The sequence below is a fragment of the Perca fluviatilis genome, chromosome 2 (assembly GCF_010015445.1).
Source record: "Perca fluviatilis chromosome 2, GENO_Pfluv_1.0, whole genome shotgun sequence".
Classification (NCBI taxonomy): domain Eukaryota; kingdom Metazoa; phylum Chordata; class Actinopteri; order Perciformes; family Percidae; genus Perca; species Perca fluviatilis.
Genome location: NC_053113.1, coordinates 27,285,432 through 27,299,626, shown reverse-complemented (window position 1 = coordinate 27,299,626; position 14,195 = coordinate 27,285,432). Strand labels below are relative to the sequence as shown.

Sequence of the window (14,195 nt, the reverse complement as noted above, 5' to 3'; positions counted from 1 at the left end):
AAACTGCAATAAATGCAGAGCTGTCAAAGAACAGAGCCAATCAAATATTGCTTTCATTCAGGGATGAGTGGCAACCTGAAAATCTTGGCATGAATTGCATCAAGCACTCAATCTGTAATTAAATAGTTCCTGCTTTGCCTTAACGTTGGGCTGTTGAATCCTGCAAACCGAAGTTTTTTTATGTGTATGTTTGATTTGAATAAAGGTGTATGCCAGCAAGAATAGAGCTATCTCCTACCAGTCATGTTGTCTAGAGCGTCAGAGCCCCAGTCTCCCCGTATGATGGAGGAGAGGATGTTATCAAAGGTGTGAAGGTCTTTGGAGGAAACTAGCCGGTCTCTAAACAGCCTCCTGGCCTCATATGCTACCACCTCCAACACGCTGTCTGTCACATTAGATTGAGCTAAAAAGAAATGCATGACACACACACACACACACACAAATTTGGATTAATACCCAACAATATATACACAAGATGACATTTGTTGATTTTGTTTAAAAAAATTTTTAATTAGAACCTTAAAACAACATTCAGCACAAAGACTAACTAAACACGTACAGTGATTCATCTGCAAAGGGAAATTATTTTTTTCTGTTACTCACACCATAATGCAATTAGCACAATGAGTATTTTGTTGTCCGTCCATATCAGTTATAATTGTTTAAGTTTAAAAAAATGACAGACACCGTCACAAGCATAGTATTTACACTGTGACATAGGCCTGAACATGAGTCAAAGGGCTGTTTTTGGTGAGATCAGGCATGACAAAAGCACTTCCCAGGGTAAGGGTAATTCCCTCAAGAATCAGCAGAGTGCTGCTTGCTAAAAAGAGTGCTACAGGGAGAGGCCAGAATTGTGGTCTTATAGGCCACTGGCTTCAACGGTGTCTGTCACTTTATATAGAAAGAGCTTAAGAAGAGAGTTAAACAGAGTCACAATTGACACCCCAGGGTTTTCCTGGCATATTCAATTTTAAAGATGAAGAAGGAAAAGAAAACACTTAAAGTGCCAAGTTGTGCCTTTGGCTTTCAAATGATTTCCTTGCCCAAAACCCACCTCTGGTGATTTCTACTATCAAAGCCAATAAGGACTGGCTGATTCTGGATTTGAGAGTTCAAAAAATATGTTTACAATATTTGTTTTTAAATAAAAACACATTACGTAAATAAATTTTTTTTTCTAAGAATCCCTTAAATTTGGTTATTAATGAAAAGGCACCAAGAGTTGAAAAACTTGTCCATGCTCTTTGGTGGATGAGGCAACACTAATCTCTAAATGACCTCAGACATTTATTCTTAGGCCTTTTGTGATGTAATTTTGTATTACTTATCGGCCGACATATCCTCTGATAATTATATATCTGTGATATGCTTAAATTGGCTGATGATGTCAGCCATTCCAATAAGTTAGGCATCATACATGACCTCCTTATCATTTACATTGGGTAAAGTACCCAGTCCCGATTGGTCCTGGGCACAAATTAAAAGTTAGTGTCATCTCCATTAAATTGAAAAGAAATTTAAAGGAACACGCCGACTTATTGGGAATTTAGCTTATTCACCGTAACCCCCAGAATTAGACAAGTCGATACATACCCTTCTCATCTCCGTGCGTGCTGTAAAGCTGTCTGATGTCTCCAGCGGCATCAGCCCATCACAGAACAGGCAGGTGAATGGTTCCAGTAATCCTACTGCTCCAAATAAGTGACTAAATAACGCCAACATGTTCCTATTTACATGTTGTGATTGGTAGAGTCACAGCGTGTACAAAAAACAACGTTAACATAAGACACATCTTCTAACCGTAAACAAACCGGGAACTATATTCTCAGGCAGAAGAATATAGTACTTGGGCGGAGTGATATGGTCGCAGCAAGCCTGTCTGAGAATATAGTTCCCGGTTTGTTTACTGTTAGAAGATGGCTGTGTCTCATGTTACGTTGTTTTTTACACGCTGTGACTCTACAAATCACAACGTGTAAATAGGAACATGTTGCCGATTTTGTCACTTTTATCTAGTGTCAGACAGTAGGCTAGTTGGAACCAGTTACCTGCAGGATCTGTGCTGGGCTAAGCTAATGCTGGAGCCGTCAGACAGCCTTACAGCAACGTGAGAAGGTATGGACTTGTCTTACTCTGAGGGTTACGGTGAATAAGCTAAATTCCCAATGAGTCGGCGTGTTCCTTTAACTTAAACACATAAATGAAACCTTTTCAGAAAAGAGAATAAAATTTCGGCCCACACTTTTCACCTCTGCATTTGGTTTCTATGTTGATGTTTCATTGCAGCAGAAACAAGTTGTGAACACAGCATTGACATATCATCACTATTTAAGTTGATGTGTTTAACTTGTTTGCAAAGGTGGCTTAGTTACACATCCAGCAGTTCCGGAGCAACATTAGGTTTCATCTGGAGACATGTTTCTGGTCACCTGGCAAATGTAAGTCCAATTTTTACTCTCTTTTAGCTCTGTTTTTGGTCTCTACCAACTCCTGAGGGAAATATTTGGCTTTTTAGCTGCTAAATGCTCCACTATGTTCACCAGCTAGTAGCTAACTGCTAACTGTGTCCTACTGTTTAGGTGCTTGGGTTTCTAGAGATCACATGCACACTCAGACTCACCAAATACAACATCACATTTACAGAATAAGGATGAAGAGAGGTTTTTTTTACATACCAAAAAGAAGGTAAGCAGCAAGAGGGGAAAAGAGGGAGGAAGAAGCAAGAGCAAGTTAAAAAATGATGAGCATAGGAAAAGAGAAGTTTGTCTGCTGATGTGTTTAATTAAAATAAATGATTGGACTCACTATCACAGCAGGAACACATTGCAGAAGGAGAGAAAGAGTGACAGAGGAAAAGTTGAAAGGACAGCAAAGGGAGAGGGTGATAAAAGAGGGGGACGGAGACGAGTGACAGAGAGGAATTTAGGAGAGAGAGAAGAGAGGAGAGATTGAATGAAGAAAAAGGTGAGAGTTGGAGACAGTAGCTCTGAGCTAAAAGAATACTGACAAGAAACTAAGCCACATATGATTATTGCATAAAAACTGACAGAGTTATTAATGCTTTATGTTCCTCAGCGGCAGCAAAATTATGTAAGAACTGTGAGGAGAATTTGTAGAAAATAAGTGGTTTCATTCAATCCAACTTTCAGTTTTTGTTTGCATACTGCAGTGCCTCTGTCCCAATAAAGGTTATTACTGGTTCCTTAACTTAGAGAAGGTTTAAGTTTCCCTGGTTATTACATCAGTCTTATACATATTAACATGTGTGCATTCTTGCAAGTGTGTTTGGTTACCTGCAGTAAGGTCATATCGCAGCAGGCTGAGGACCCATTCTGTGAGGATACAGGGGGTAAATAGGTAGTGGCTGTGGTCATCCACTGTAAACTTGGCTTTCACCTGAGATTAAAAATACACAGGAAGATAGATGATACATACATATGTAATCACTGGCATAAAAGGCAATTATTATATTTAATCTGTAAAAGCACAATCTGTGTGCCATCCATAGTTGCAATTTGAAAGTAGCCATATGGGGCTTCATTTACTGATTGCCTGTACAATTTCCTAGATAAAATGAAACAGTTCTCCTGCAGATCGCCACATCACATGGGTCTAGGTTCTGTTAAATGTCTTTGTAATTTAGTGGTATATTGTCGTTTTGCTGAAAAACGGCAATATACCAACAGCTTAGAAATGTTTGCCCTGTCACCCAACCTTTACATACAGTACAACCTTTGCTGGAAGAGACTCCCTGATAGACAACAAACAAATGTATCCAATTATCACTTGAAAATGTCACATAATTAATTATGTGACATTTGTGACTTTAATTAAGTGTGATACACAGTAACTTCATGAAGTTAAATTAAGGAACCAGATAAGCTAATGTTTATGCTTTAAATATCTCAGGCAAGACTATATTGCTACAAATAAAAATGTGAACAAGAATAAAACCTTCTCCAAGTCAATACCTGTTCATAGAGCTGCACAAGAGACCCAGCCAGCTGGTGTGTTTTCCCTGTGCTGGCCCAGGATGCCTGGCTGCCCAAGCTATGCTGGAGAACTGGCTGCAGGTATGCTGAGTAGATAGTCTGCAGCTGCTCCCTGTCTGGATAGCTAAAGGCAGAGGCAAAGAGGCAGAGAAACAGATGGGTGTAGGAAAATAAAAATAGAGAAAGTAAATTTAGAAAGCATGCATGTAAATACATTTGTAATTGCACGCTGTTTGGCAATATGTAAAGTGTAAAGTACATTTGCAACATACTTACTCTATAGTGCAAACGCGAACTATAGATGAGAAGCGGGAGGTGAGCGAATGGCTCCCTACAGCACCCCCTGTTGACATGGAGGCCACCACCTGGATGTTCTCAAGACTCACCCAGTCCAGATTTTCATCATAGAATCCCTTATATGTCAAAACCTGGAGGAAAGACAGAGAGAAAGAGATGACAAATGGAATTAATAAGGTGGAAGAAATAGGACACTTGAGAGAAAAAATGCATTTATTAAAGGGCTCAAAACGTCTGTAAGAGAGACTCCAAGTACGTTTGATTATATATGAAACAGCCCTGAACCCTCACTGATGTGCTAGGAATCAGTGTCATAATCTTCTTTTTTCCCCTCCATTTACTAATTTGTTCGCTTATCTGTATGCCTTTTTCATGGATCATTTCTACCTGTTGCAGGAAGGCAGTGAGGTTGCTGGTCCCCCATTTGTCAGGTTTAGGTAGGTTGATGTCTTTTAAGTAGAGCACCAGGTTCTCACAGTCTTTGGGTCTAAAGACTCGACCGGTGTTTGAGCTGAGCAACAGGCAGGTCTGACCGAGCTTTTGTAGGACATGGCGTGATGAGGTCTGGGCACTGCAGTGAACCACGGCAACTTGGGTGGAACGCAGACGAGAAAAGGCGTAGCGCAGGAGCATGCTAGACAGAAGACAATAAATACAAAAAAGGTCAAGAAACACACAGGCACTTTTTAGAAGGTGTGGCCAGACAGGGTCTAACAACTTCAGCTAAATCAATACATGTTGTGAATCTTATACATCTCATTTATGTTTGGGATGGTGCCAGGACCACATGAAATGATGAGAGGAAGAAATGAGTGTTAGTGCTTTAGTTATTATTGGGATCTAGAGAACAATGTTTGTCAGAACAAACCCAAAGGCAAAGAGAGACATTTTGAGAGGGCGCAAACAAAGAGAGAAAATAATTGGAAAATAAATTGTGCATTCACGTGCATGTACAGCCAGACCAGTGAATTTGTGTGTAAATTAATTAGATGGTCTTTTATCAGAAGAGTAAGCTGACAAACCCAGTGTCTCAATGGCACAGTGACTTTTCAGCCAAAGTGAGGCAAGACAAGAGGACGAGAAAAGGAGACATTGAGTGAGACTCAAGTGAAGTGTAAAAGGCAAACTAAGTGACCCTTGTTCATCAAACCCCTGGGGAGGGAAGCAATTATTTCTGAGGCAACGACTCTGTGTACACATACACAAGCCTGAGCACATACACCACACACACACACACACACACACACACACACACACACACACACACACACACACACACACACACACACACACACACACACACACACAGATCTGATCCTTATTCTGACTTGTCAACGCTTTTACACAAAAGTTCAAGTCTTGAATAAAAGAAGCCTTGATGTTAGTGACTGTGTGCTTGTACCATTTTAAGTGTCCACATTTGAGTGCCTCTGCCTCACAATCCATAATGCAAACATTGTTTTTGAGTTTTTGTGCAATCTTTATGATTATGTATGTATGTATGTATGTATGTATGTATGTATGTATGTATGTATGTATATGTCCCCATATACATAATATAGAAAGTGTGCATGCATGCATCTCTGCTTGTGTGTAATTACCCTTTTCCGCAGCCCTCTGGCCCTACCACCATGAAGGGCTGCCTGTGCTGAGCGGTGAGCCACGGGGAGAAGCAGTGCAGACCTCTCTGCATGTCTGGAGTCTCAATAACAGGTAGTGTGTGTGTATGAGAGAGCTGTTCCAGTGAGAGACCCTCGGGACGATGGAATGTATAGGCTGCTAGATGGCCCCTGTCATAGTCATAGTAGGTATCAAGTGGTTTTTTGGTGTCTGGAGGGCTTTCCCTGGCCCAGCTCAGCAGCTACAGAAGTACAAAGAAATATTAGATATCTTTCTGTGTAGTGGCATTACAACATTTTTCATCAGTTACAGCTAAGAAGACTGTACTTACTGTAGACTTACTGTACAGGTATTTAAGTTTGAGACATGAATAATTTTTTTTTCAAATCTAAAACTAAACTATTCTTACGGTCACCCGCTGCCCGTGTAAAAAACACACAGGGGTCCTCACCTCTTTGGAAAACTCCTGTCTTGTTTTGAGGTTAAGGTTTCCTCCCAAACCCCTTAGAAGACCAACGATGAACTGACCTCTCTCTGTCACACCATTGAGGTGTGAAAGACCATTGAACACTGTACCCACTAGACTAGTCTCCACCACAAAGTCATTCTGATGAAAGCAGAGAAGAAAAGAAGGGGATATACAAGTTTGAATAAAAAATCAACAAATATTTTGGAATAAATGGGGTGAAAACAAGAGAAAAACACTATGTAAGTGTTACTTAACTAAACAGGACCTGGTAACTAAAGCCTGCTGATTTTTGTGAATTCATCACACTCTTATAATGTCAGCAATTAAATCCAATATAATGAACATTGGTCAGTATATGAAGACGTCATTTATTCAAAAAGTCTTATATTTGGGTCACCAATATGGCCATGTGTTGACATACACAGAAAACATTGCTACATGTTGTTGAGTGCATGCAGTGTGTGCATGTCAGAAAGTGTGTTTAATTCAGCACAATGACACAGTTGGACTTTTTTTGAGCCAGTGTGTAGAAGTAAGATAGGACAAAGGTTACCTGTTTGAGGACCCAGTCCAGGGCTCGTTGAAAGTAGTCTCCCAGCCAGTTTTCTAGATTACTGCAACATTCCTCTGGCTGACCCCTTAACCACGACTTAACTAAGGCACCCACATCAATGTCCTCATCGCTAAAGTTATAAGTGGGGAAAAAGGGGAGGTAAAAACAGTGAGACAAGATAGTTACAATAGATGGAATTTGGTACACTTAAAACCCTGTCTGCATAGGCTGACTGACCTGAGAAAGATCATTCCCATGCGGGATATGGTGGCTGGTGAGGCACAGCTAAGGTCGTGAGTCTCAAACAGGAAGTTAACATTGGGTCCAAACTGGATGCGTTCTCCACTAGGCATGGTTAACAGCCGATTATCATCAAGCACAGAGTTCAGACTCTCAATCCACTCTGGGTCGATGTCACCGTCGCACACAATCCATGAGCTCACCCCTAGAAAACACAATTACATATATAATCTAGTACATCAACCTCAATACATACAGTGCAGATTATAACAAATGTTTAGGCTTACTGTATCTAATCATTGTAAAGTGTAGTGGTCTAATTTAACTTTTCCAGTTAATGTAGACTTCATCCAAGTTATCAAAAGTCTTGTTAAGCAAGACAGACTATCAATGACCTATTTGCAACATTTGAGTGGTGTCTCTCTTTCTTACCCTGTGGTTCTCTGACCACATTCCTGGCACTATGTGTGAGTACGCCATCAGCCCATTCTCTGGTGTCCATGTCTATATGTCCCAGCAGCTGCTGCCTGGGCATGGCCTTAGGATTCATTGTGTACTGCTTCACCTACAAAAATACAGCATTAAGTCACAATTTTTTTTAACTGACCCATAAACTCTCAAATACATGCTTTTTTTTCATAATCCTTCATATGCTAAATCATTTTGAAGCCTAAGCCTTACAAAATGTAAATTTACAGCATTTTGAATATATTATAGTATGTTTTATAATGAATTAGGTTTAATAAACAGTATGTCTCGATGAATGAAAATCCAGGTATGCGGTTTGTCTCTTACTCACCACTTTGCCTGTCTTGCTGAGAGCAGCCCTAAGCATCCTCCAGAGTGTAGACTTGCCTGCTCCGCTTGGCCCTACGACGACTACGCCCATGCGTTGTCTCAGCTGTTCATTCAGCTCCAATGCCTTTTTTAGCTACGCAGAGGAAAATGAATTAATCAACAATGTTTTCACCACCTTTCTAACAAACTATCCAACTGTTGTCTCTGTTAATGTTAAAGACTTTTTGCAGAATAGTGTGTATGTCATGTATCATCATGATAATAATATGTGTCTATTTGGCTAATAAATCAATGTCTTCATACACACACCTGGCTGGGTATAAGTTCAAGTTGTGCCTCCTTGTAGACTTGTTCCAGTGCATGCATTAGTATCTGGTCTTCCACATCGGTGAAATTAACCCCAGAGAAGACGTCTCTGACGAGAGCATCAAACCGGGAGCAATCGGAAAATGTCAGCTTGGACATGGTGTTCAGTCTCAATGCCTGCACCACCAGACTACTCTCCTGAACTGCATGTAGATGAAAATGATTGATTTCTTTAAATAGGATAGGCATGTAAAAAATACTTGCTTTATAGTTGTGCAAAATTACTATATGCTAAAAGAGAATCAAATAAATACAACACAGGGTTTATGGAGAAAATCACAAGGTTATGACAATTAACATGTCCAGTCATTATTCTTTTGCTCTTGCACATGCACCCTGTTATAAAACTGCTAATTACCCAAGCCTGTCATGATTTAAGAGTTTGTCAATACTGTTGTTCTTTTCTCCAAAGATGCTGGCCTCCCCTGCAGGAACAAATGTGTTGCAGAGAGGAACACTTGGCCAGACTACACACAGAGACAAACAGAAGAAAACCTTGGGGACTCATCGACAGACAGGTGCTGCGTGTGTATGTACATCCAAGATGTGTATGGGTTGGTGTGTGTTGGAAAAAATAAAAGGGGGCATATGAAAGAGAGAAAGGGATGTGTTAAAGAAAAGGCAGAGGAAAATTAAGCGAGAGATATGGGCGAGTATTGAAGTGAAAAACTGCCACATGAAAGGGGAGATGGGGGTGGGAAATAGAGTGCAGCGAGCGAGAACAAGTGAGATGAGAGCAGCATCGACAGCCAGGAATCAAAGAGAGCTACCAAGAGGTCAGAAGGAGGTGGAGAAATAGGCACTGAAGAGGTAAACAACTGAACTCTGGCAAAGTGTTTGGTAAGGACCATAGACTGTATATTAATGGACAGCCCATATGTGACGTCACCCATTGGTTTGTGGAGATCTGCTAACCGTCGTCGAGTTTGCCGTTACGGGTGCAGTCATCCTGGTGGCGGATGTGACGATTTTAGACGAGAGGGAGGAGTGAGGGAGGAGCTGCTTACACTCTACATTACGTTACACACTTCCACTGGCAATCACATCATAGCCACGCCCTAAACCCCCCCGCTTTATCGCCGATTTTAAAATCAATGAGACCATAATTCAAAAAATGAACATATTCTGTGTTGCAGAAGACTTAAAACTAGCGATTGAGACCATAAACTCTTTATGAAGATGTTTACTGAGGTAATAAATCAAGTGAGCAATAGACTTTCTCATAGACTTCTACAGTAACCAACCTCCTTTTGCAACTGCATGCGTCGCCCCCTGCTGGAATTCAGACAGAAAGCAGGTTTAAGGCACTTCCGCATTCGCAGCACTTCGCCAAACCGGATGCATTGTCCATTAATATTATACAGTCTATGGTAAGGACAGAAAGAAGAAGGAAAAAAGTACAGACAAGCGAAAAACCAAAGGGAAGAAAGTTTTTTAAGGGGAGACATATGGACTAAGTGTCAATTGATGGCGTGTCTGTATTAGAGGATTTAGAGGGCAAGGACAGCCGGTGTACAGAGAGGAGTGCTGGTCAATAAAGCCTTTTGATGTTCAAGTACACTCATGCATAGTGTTTCTCAAACTGCAGCATAAGCATTTCCAAACCACCTGCATTTTCACTATCATCTTATCCTTTTTCTCAGCTTTCTATTTCTGAGGTCAGAAGCTTACTATCAGTGCAACCAGGGGACACATATTAGAGACACTTTCACCAAATGACCAAAAAGTACGCTTTTAGACTGTTGACTTTTTGTGGGGGAGGAAATTGTATTGAAACCTTTAAACTAAACCAATACATTGAAGGTGCATTATTAGCTATGTCAATATATTGTAGTACAGTCAGTTTGACTGTTCTGTTAAACAATGAATATGTGAATATGAGAAAAATCACACGTAGACATCTTTTGATTTGAACCACTGCTGCATGTAAAATGGCCATTGAGTCTTTTGTAAAGATTGTGTTACTTCATGGACTTATTGTTTTTTCCACCTACGAAGCATGAATAAATTCTCTTCCTCCTAACTTTCTTGTCACTCTCCACTATTGAAAGGCCTCACAGAAAAATGTTACCTGAAAAAAAAAAAAATAGCCAGAAGGGGTCTTACTCTTGTCCTTGTCTTGACTCCTCCTCTGTTGCTGCAGGAGACTGCCACAGGCCTTTAGCACCGTCTTCAGAGCACGCAAACCCCAATCATAGTGCTGCTGGGGAGTCAACAGCTCCCTGGACACAAACATAAAAGCATATTTTCACACAAATTCCCACACTCTAAATTGACTGTAGTATTGGTTGTAGTGCTAAGGGGCGGGAGGTAGAGGATAACATATCCACAAAATCAATATATTACAATCGACTGTAGTGGCAGTGTAAATAATTTCAAATAAATTCAACACCCACAGCATAATTCGGTTTGGAACCCAAAAAACACCACTTTGTGAACCACACAGACATAAAGACCAGATAGGTAACACAGGTCACATACATAATGTATAGTTGGTACTAGGTTTATGGACAATGTAATAAATCTTATATTCTTACTACATCCAACCTCAACTCAAACCGAAAAGACTCAACTAAACAATTTCTACCTGGCCAGGTTAAAAATTGCAACCAGTTTGCGTCCCAGCATTTCTCCGTTTTTGAAGCCCTCAGAGTAGAGGATGACCTCAGCAATGAGCTCATTGTCTGGCCTGCTCATGGCCACAGGCCTGAACAGCTGCTTTAGGTTGTCTGGAAGCTTCTGTCTGCCTCCGTATCCTTTTCCTGCCGGGTTTAATGTGATGAAGACCCCAGAGTTTGGGTTCAATTCCACCTGGATGACAACGGGAGAAGAAGGAAACATTATCCTCATTAATATGTGTTGTATACGAGCACGAATGCAGTTTCATCAATTGCTTGATAATTAACGACCCAACCAACTTTTCCACTATGGATGAATAAATAACTGATTAATTGACAGACTGATTTCACAAAAAGGCAAGGACTGAAGCTTAAAGTTAAAACCTTGCACTGTGTGTCTAAGTATGCATGTATATATAGTACAAGCCAGTGAATTAAACAGAAAGATATAATAATTGAGAATTAGGTGCAAAAAGCGGGCTTGAGAAATAGTAAGTAATTCTTTTCTGGCTTCAGAACTTGGAAACATTAATGAGTTTGTCTGCATCTTTTCTTATTTTCTTACCTCCTTCCCCAGCAGTTCACATGTGTTCTTGTGATGTTTAAGGGAGTCTTGAATGGCCTGAATCTGCATTGAAACTGCAGACAATACCGCCTCCTCTAAGCGGTTAAACTCGTCAAAGCAGCCCCATGCTCCACACTTCACCAAGCCCACAAAGATTCGTCCCATTGACTTCACATCGATACCCTAAAAAACAGACGGATGCATTTTCATTGGTAGTTGTTCTCAATTACCAGTCTTGTTTTCTGTGTGGTCACAACTTGAATAATCAGATGTATGCAGTGCACATTGGCATACCAGGCATATGTTCTCATCATATGTATGTCAGAATAATTATTACTAATACTTGAAAGTTTGGGCTGACGTGTTAAACCCGTCACATACTCTTTTGGAGCATCTTAATACCTCATCACAGTTGAACACCAGCACTTGGCGTCCGAACAGCCCCCCCAGGGCTTTGACCGACTCAGTCTTGCCTGTGCCAGCGGGCCCATAGGGGTTTCCCCCAAGTCCCATCTTCATGGCCTGGGTCAGAGTCAGGTAGCACTTATCAGTCAGTGGAGTGTGTACCAGCTTAGCCGCATTCCCCTGGAAGACCGGAGAGATAGGGTTGAGAAGGCAGTGACCGATAAAAAAAGAGACAGAAACACAGTGAGATAGCCAGACAGGAGTAAAGATATAGCAAGTGAGGGTGTAGGGGCACAAGAAAGAGGGGAAAGAAGTCAGCAGAGGATAAAGACAAATGATGGATTAAGAGAGGAAGGAATGAAAAACAAATAAAGAGCAGGCAAATAAAATGAATATTAGTGAGACTGAGTCAAGCTTGTGTTATTTTAAAGGGATTGCAGAGGGAAAATAAAGTAAGGTATCTTCAGTGCTCCTCATCTCTGCATAAAAACAGTGCAAAAAAAATAATAAGTACAACTATATTCCTGGAACATAAAACTTTTTTGTGTGAGACCCTGAATGAGTAACAAGGTGGCAATGTCTTAAAGCATTCAAATTCCTGTAAAATTTTAATTCACTACTGAAACCTGTTCATCCTTTTTTAATGTTTTTTTTTTTATTATTTTAGGGATTGTGGTACCATCAGCGGAGGCCTTGAAAAGACATAACCAGCAAATTCTTTTCTTGTCTTTTCAAGTGCCTCACTTGTCACGCAACACTGATGCCCAGAACTATCTATAACTCAGGCATGTACACATGTGTATGGGTGCCTGATACTACATTTTGTGGTACTACAACTTGACTATGGTATGCACTATTTTGGCAAAATAGACAAGCATGCATGAGCACTTTTTCTTCACATTTGTTGATTAATTGCAGTAAGAAAATATTGATTGCATGTACAGTATTTGACCATGTTACAGGTGGCTGAAATGTGAATTATGAATGTGAGACAACTAATTAGAAAGTCAATCTACAAAGAATGAATTGATCCCATTCAGGTGATAAATAAACAATTATCATAAATAATAATTATTATTTATCAAGAAATAAATACACATTTTCTAATTACACATATTTTTCACCTTACAATAAGTTGCAAATGTGTGTTGCTTACCTTCCTTTCAAGTCATTGAAGATTGAATACTAAGTAAGAATATTAAATTACCACTTTGGACTCTATCTTTTGATTTTATAATGCTGGATGATCAGGAAAGAAGTGTCTAATAAAGTGTGTGTTTTGGAGCGTTCATTTGGTCATAACAAAAAAAGAGTGTATCCAACTGATATCTACATACTAACACACCTGGTATTCATATGTATAGCTGAATTGTGCATCCACCATATGTATGAGGCAACATTTGTCTGTTCCCATGTAGACGCGAAGCTGCTTCTTCCAGGCCCAGGCATCAGGGCTGGTAACCTCTGCCTGGTTAAGTTGCTTTACAACGCTGATGTTGTGAATAATATCCAGGATCAAAGCCTTCAGCTTCAGCTGCAGGACACTGGACTCTGTACAGGAAGACATGCATGCATATCAGGATTTGTCAAGTTATGCAAATAACATACTTGATTATAAATGTGGATGGTATTTGTAAAAGTCACATACAGCATTCAAAAAGGTCAAACTTATTTGGCATTTGCAATAAAAAAATGATACATATACACAGGAGTAAACACAAACTTTTGTATCATCAAATCATCAAAATCCAATATCAGATCTCAGTAATGTCATTTTCTCTGTCTCGATTAATTATATTCTAATAATTGAATAAATATGTAAGAATCTTATTAACATCTACTTAGTGGTCATTCAGTAACCCCACCTGGCACCTTTTTTGCTGCATTGCTGGAAATAGATGGTAGGCATTCATTGTAAGGATACAGAATGGCAATGGATTTGTTATAATAAAGTAGTAGGTTTTGTCAGTTGTAACGAAAGCTGTTTAAAGTAAAAATGCAGAATTGTATTTATTGGTGAGTAGAATCGGGACCGCTCACAATTAAGAAAGTCATATAATAGAAATATGCACTTGAGGCTTGAGCCCAAGTTATTGGCCCTAATTATTTAGTACCCTGTGTAGTTTGAGAATAAATTGTAAATGGACTGCATTTATATGGAGCTTTTCTAGTCTCCTCAAAGCGCTTTACACACTACAGAAATATGGATACATAAAATTACTAATTTAATGGCCCATATAAAGTATGATCAACAGAACTTTTCCAGCAA

At 39.9% G+C, this 14,195-nt stretch overlaps 1 protein-coding gene across 5 annotated transcripts in view; it reads right to left on the bottom strand.

Annotated features, from left to right (window-relative positions):
- Window positions 1–14,195, bottom strand: part of LOC120545048 (cytoplasmic dynein 2 heavy chain 1) — a 113,584-nt gene that overhangs the window by 77,903 nt on the left and 21,486 nt on the right. For 4 of the 5 annotated variants that reach the window (XM_039779005.1, XM_039779045.1, XM_039779026.1 and 1 more), the window contains 17 exons: window positions 13,272–13,477; window positions 11,924–12,106; window positions 11,522–11,704; window positions 10,926–11,149; window positions 10,445–10,560; window positions 8,282–8,481; window positions 7,974–8,105; window positions 7,607–7,739; window positions 7,172–7,379; window positions 6,935–7,064; window positions 6,364–6,519; window positions 5,894–6,153; window positions 4,680–4,926; window positions 4,272–4,423; window positions 3,975–4,119; window positions 3,297–3,399; window positions 239–403 (listed from right to left, as the gene is read on the bottom strand). In XM_039779005.1, the coding sequence (XP_039634939.1) occupies window positions 239–403; window positions 3,297–3,399; window positions 3,975–4,119; window positions 4,272–4,423; window positions 4,680–4,926; window positions 5,894–6,153; window positions 6,364–6,519; window positions 6,935–7,064; window positions 7,172–7,379; window positions 7,607–7,739; window positions 7,974–8,105; window positions 8,282–8,481; window positions 10,445–10,560; window positions 10,926–11,149; window positions 11,522–11,704; window positions 11,924–12,106; window positions 13,272–13,477 (2,943 nt within the window). The remainder of the gene's footprint in view (window positions 1–238; window positions 404–3,296; window positions 3,400–3,974; window positions 4,120–4,271; window positions 4,424–4,679; window positions 4,927–5,893; window positions 6,154–6,363; window positions 6,520–6,934; window positions 7,065–7,171; window positions 7,380–7,606; window positions 7,740–7,973; window positions 8,106–8,281; window positions 8,482–10,444; window positions 10,561–10,925; window positions 11,150–11,521; window positions 11,705–11,923; window positions 12,107–13,271; window positions 13,478–14,195) is intronic. The other variant, XM_039779035.1, reaches the window with a different exon arrangement.